General features: G+C 40.2%; 1 protein-coding gene across 2 annotated transcripts; it reads left to right on the forward strand.

The window, feature by feature from the left end:
- Nucleotides 446–4,950, forward strand: LOC104718659 (probable serine/threonine-protein kinase cdc7). Of its 2 annotated transcripts, none has more exons than XM_010436439.2 (14): nucleotides 446–964; nucleotides 1,080–1,147; nucleotides 1,243–1,899; nucleotides 2,002–2,062; nucleotides 2,155–2,217; nucleotides 2,308–2,371; nucleotides 2,458–2,635; nucleotides 2,730–2,819; nucleotides 3,064–3,091; nucleotides 3,166–3,639; nucleotides 3,715–3,776; nucleotides 3,936–4,045; nucleotides 4,135–4,222; nucleotides 4,468–4,950. In XM_010436439.2, exons 1-14 carry the CDS (start codon nucleotides 544–546, stop codon nucleotides 4,774–4,776), a joined length of 2,673 nt encoding a protein of 890 aa, XP_010434741.1. In that variant the 5' UTR covers nucleotides 446–543; the 3' UTR covers nucleotides 4,777–4,950. The 2 variants fall into 2 exon arrangements, with proteins under 2 accessions (XP_010434741.1, XP_010434742.1); XM_010436440.2 differs by having other exon boundaries at nucleotides 1,243–1,875.

The following is a 5,435-nucleotide window of genomic DNA, read 5'->3' on the forward strand; positions in this document are numbered from 1 at the left end:
TCATGGAGAAGCGGATACAAAAATATAATTTTTGAAGGGGACTGTCAAGTGTTAATCAATGCAATCAATAGGCGTGAACTACGGTTTGATATCTACAATTGGCTACAAAAAGTACAAGGGTGGACATCAAGATTTGATAGTATTATCTTCAAGTGGACTTCTCGGCGCTCGAATTTTCTTGCAGATAAACTAGCTATGGATCAAAGAAACAGAAATTCAGAATTTCTAATTAATTACTTTGTACCTCCATGTATTTTTTCTGATCTAAACGTTGTATCTATTTCCAGTTAATATTAATGTAGTTAAAGGGTTAAAAAAAAAAAAAAAAAAAACAACCGTGAGCTCATTGTAAATGGGCCTATAGACGCATAAGGCCCATATAAACGAGCGGGAACATTTATGTGCGAAAAACTCGAAATAAGCATCACACGTACCGCACGTGCCATTCTCCCGCTCCTTCTCCATTTGCGCCCCCAAATCTTAAATTATCAAATCCCTAGCTTCTCTTTGTCTCTCTCTACCATCAGATTCACAGCATTTGCAATGACGGAAGACTCGGAGCCGCGTCAACTCGAGAGTTCAACAGCCGTAAGAGAGCTTCTAGCTCTAGGTCTCTCCGAGTCAGACGGCAACGACGAGCTTCGGTATTATCGGCAAGCCTCTGAGCTCTGTAGTCTCTTACTCTCTAGTGGCAAACCAGAATCCGTTATAGATCTTTCTTCAAAGTGTTCATACTTCCAAGGTTCTCCTAATCTCGTCAAATTTCTCTGCTCGATCCCTAATTCTCCTATTTCCCTTGCTGGAGATGGCTTCACTGTGACTCTCTCGTGTGAGTTTCTCTCCGCTCCGGCTAGTTTCGCCTTTACTTTGGGTCTTCCGGAAAATGTTCTGTTTGAACAATTAAGGCGTTTTATGGATCCGAGATCTCCGAGGCCAAAGCGAAATATTGTTGGGCATATGAGAGGTACTGAGTTTATTCAGTTTAGTCGTTTTGGTATCTGCTATTGTGGATTTAGTAGTCATACCTTACATAGAGATTATATTCTCAATTTTTGGGTTTGTCTATGGAAATATTTCAGAAAATGAGGAACAAGAAGAGCTACAGTTAATGCCATTGCTTAAAAGAAGGCGAAAGGATGAAGATGATGTAAGTAAAATCTCTTAATATATATGAAGTTTCTCACGGTTTAGTTTAGTTTCAAACATTTAGGGAATGAGTTATTCTGGTTTTCTTTTCTTTAGGTGAATTACTCTGTAATTGATAGCAGAACTGTTGCTGGTGGATCTATGCTTGGGACTATTATAGCTTTAGAATCCCAAGCTTCGTTGAAGTTAAATGCACATAACCGAGAAATAATGGCTTTTGATCTTAACGCTCAGCCTGGTCCGCAGACTGAAATTTTTGGTAGCGAGATTGTTGCCAATGCTTCAGTGGATGTCAATCCTACGCGTCCCTTGGAGCAAAGCAAGGACGATTTGACATATCCTCAGGAGGGTGGAAATTGCGAGCAACTTGAAACTGAAGATTTTCAAATTGCTTACAACGAAGTATCATTCCAAGACGGTGATGATAAAAACAGGAAAGATCTCTTCCCTAAGGAGGAGATACAAACTACCTGTGTGCAGATTGTGGAGGACACTGAAGATCGCACTGTGGAAATCTGTAGCACCCCTCTCAGAGATCTGCCGTTGAAGCCTTCTGCTACAGAAGCTAATCAAGATAAATCTTTGGTACAGAAAACTGAGGATCAATGCAAATCGCCGGGAAACAGCAAAACGCACAGCTCTTCCCCTGAGAAAAAACACACCAGAAAAAGTAAAGCTATCCAGAAGTTGAAGCAGAATGTTAACTCTGTTCAACCTAAAGATCAGAAGGTAGACATGTCTGTTTCCTCTAGAGTGAGCCCCTTGCAATTTCACTCTACGTTAACACTTTTGCACTGACTTTTAGCATTCATGCACACTATATTAAAAGTTCTCATATTTGTGGTTTCGGATCAGTCAAGACATAACACAATTCCAGATTTTGATTCTTACACTATTGTAGAGGAAGAAGGCTCAGGTATTTCTTTCCATACTCTTTCATCTACATTCCCGGTTTGTTGAAACAACTTAAATGGCTATCGACTAATCATTGGTGAAATCCAAATGTAGGTGGTTACGGTATTGTTTATAAGGCGAAGAGGAAAACTGATGGAACAGAGTTTGCCATTAAATGTACGGGAAAGGAAATGATATCTAGCTAGATTTTTTTCACTGCATCAGTGTTTTTTGTTGGAAGACTTGCCTCATGTGTTTTCCTTGCAGGCCCTCATGCTGGCGCTCAGAAGCGCTATGTAAATAATGAAATCAGAATGCTGGAGCGTTTTGGGTAAGTAACAAAGTATGATTAGGCATGAACCTTCCACATTTTACAACATAAAGATCTGAATATGCTGAAAATGTTGTCTCATTTAGGGGGAAAAACTGTATAATAAAGCATGAAGGCTGTCTCAAGAATGGAGATTCTGATTGCATCATCCTTGAGCACCTTGAACATGACAGATCTGATTCATTGAAGAGAGAAATAGACGTGTATCAGCTACAGTGGTACGGCTACTGCATGTTCAAAGCTTTGTCGAGTCTGCATAAGCAGGTAATGCAGATTTTGGACTGAATTATTTTTAGCATTCATATATCAATCACGCAACTAACCAGTTCTATTGTTTTGTTTTTCTGCAATCTTGAAGGGTGTTGTTCATAGGGATGTTAAGCCAGGAAACTTCCTCTTCTCTAGGAAGACCAACAAAGGCTACCTCATTGATTTTAACCTTGCCATGGTTAGCATTTTTTTAGCACCCCTTCTCTTATCAAAATTTTACTAGCAACGGCTTTTGGTTAGTGTTTCTTACAATAGAATTTGAGGTAACGAAAAAACCTGCTTCTTCATTCCAAGGTCAGTGTCTAACAGAGGCACTGAAAAACTTGAGGGAGCACAAACGTTTATGTTGATATTTACTGTTACGTTCCTTTCCCCACCCACCGATGTTAATCTCTTTTCTTTTTCCTGTATGGCTTAATTAGGATTTGCACCAGAAGTACAGGATATCAGGTAAACTTCTCCCCTCATGCATATCTCTCTTTATAAATATGGAAACTAAAGCTATCTCTCTTTATGTTTTCTAGATAAATCAAAAGAAGCTTCAGGTCTTCCAACTGCCAGCAAGAAACATCATACATTGGTTAAATCACTTGATGCGACAAACCGAGGGACCAACAAATCTTCTCAGAAAACTTTAGCGCCCAATAGTCTCAAGAAAGCGGCGGGAAAGATAAGAGCTCGGAATAACATAGGCAGATGGGAGATACTCAATAGCCAAGGGGCAGAAGGGTCTGGCTTAACTTCAGCTAAAGATGTGACCAGCACAAGGAACAACCCTTCAGGTGAAAAGAGGAGAGAGCCTTTGCCATGTCATGGAAGAAAAGCGCTTTTAGATTTTCTGCAGGAGACAATGTCGGTTCCAATTCCAAACCATGAAGTATCATCCAAAGCTCCTACGTCTATGAGAAAACGGGTAGCTGCTCTTCCTAGGAAAGCTGAGAAGGAACTTCTTTATCTGACCCCAATGCCATTGCGCTCTAACGGTCGGCATGAAGCAGGTGAGTTCTGGTGTAATCATTGACTCAGAGTTTAATTTAAACCGTATGTATATTTATATTTTCTGTCCTTACTAGGGGCCGTAATTCAGAAGAAAGACGGCCCTTGCTCAGGAACCAAAGGCTTCCGAGCTCCAGAGGTACGTAACTATCGCTCACTTCCCTTATTACTAGTTAAATCCACATGGAAATCTTGTGTTCCTTGAGACTAAAGTTGTAGGCCTGAGCTACTCATTAGCACATCTAGGATGGGAAAGCTAATTCTCTGGGGCTGTCCTTCGCTGATTTGGTTTGTGCAGGTTTGCTTTAGATCTTTGCACCAAGGACCTAAGATAGACGTGTGGTCTGCGGGAGTTACTTTCTTATACCTCATAATGGGAAGGACACCTTTCACAGGTGACCCTGAACAGTTAAGATCTGACTTGACTGGATACACCATCACCTCGATTCCCCTCTTTTTTCTTTCTTGCCGTCTTACAACAACCTTGTGATTCCCAGGAATGTAAAGGACATTGCACAACTACGAGGCAGTGAAGAATTATGGGAAGTAGCCAAGCTGCACAACCGTGAATCCTCTTTCCCTGAGGTAACATTTCATCTTGCCACCCTTCTAAACTCTCCATTCATTGATTGCTGCATTAATGTGACAAAGTTTACATGCTCTGTTCTACTTTACCGCCAGCATTTGGATTCACATATCACAAAAAAGGGTTTTCATTGTTAGCGTTCTGTGTTGCTTCTACTGCACCCCCAGAGCATGATATATCTTAAAAAATGTAAATTACAAACTAGATAGATGAATTTAGGTAGAGTTTTGTGTTGTTGTTTCAGGAATTGTACGAGTCAAGGTACTTGAAAGGGATGGATTTGAGAAAATGGTGCGAACTCAACACAAAACGCAGAGAGTTTCTAGAAGCAATTCCACAGTCGCTCCTTGACCTCGTTGATAGATGTTTGACAGTTAACCCGAGGCGACGAATCAGCGCAGAGGATGCTCTCAAGCACGAATTCTTCCAACCAGTACATGAAAGCCTTAGAAACCAAAGGCTCCTAAAACAGCAGCAAATGCAATTGCAGCCTTCAGTGGTTGCTGACGCAGTAGCCAGTAGGCCAAACTCTACATTAACATTACAATTGTAGAAGTAAATAACAAAAACGTTATATGAAAATCCTCACTCCACAGTTAACTCCACAGACTACACCACACAACTCTAGAAAACTGAAAGAGTTATTTTAGCAAAGTAGATAGTTTTTGTATGTTAGTGTTTTTAAAGTATTATTATTTGAATTAAAATCCTCACAATCAAATATACTCGTTTCTCATAATTTTATATGCATGTATACAGTATAGGGAAACAAGACCAATGTATTGCTCATCTTTATCTCTCTCACTAAAAGGGACTTGTACAGGAAGGCTAAGTTTCTCCTCTTATCTCGCTCTCTCTCACTCACTAATCACTCTGTATTGCTGATTTACTTCTCTTAAAATAAAAACTTTCGACTCTTCCCTCTTTGGTCTCCCATGGCTGCTTCTTCTTCTTCTGGCAGCCGGAGATACGACGTTTTCCCAAGCTTCAGTGGGGAAGATGTTCGCAAGACGTTAAAAACCCATCTATGATTCCCATAAGTTTTGTATGTTAGTGTTTTCAAGTTGTTCTAATTTATGCTGCTCTCGTATGTTAAAATTGTGGTGTTTGGGACCAGGAAATGTTCGGCTTAAAGCCATAATCGTGAACAAAATAAATAGTTCACTTGTTGATGTAATGCCTAATATCACGAGGCACGTCCGAGGTGTGTCT

Source organism: Camelina sativa, chromosome 10, assembly GCF_000633955.1.
Source record: "Camelina sativa cultivar DH55 chromosome 10, Cs, whole genome shotgun sequence".
NCBI classification, from domain to species: domain Eukaryota; kingdom Viridiplantae; phylum Streptophyta; class Magnoliopsida; order Brassicales; family Brassicaceae; genus Camelina; species Camelina sativa.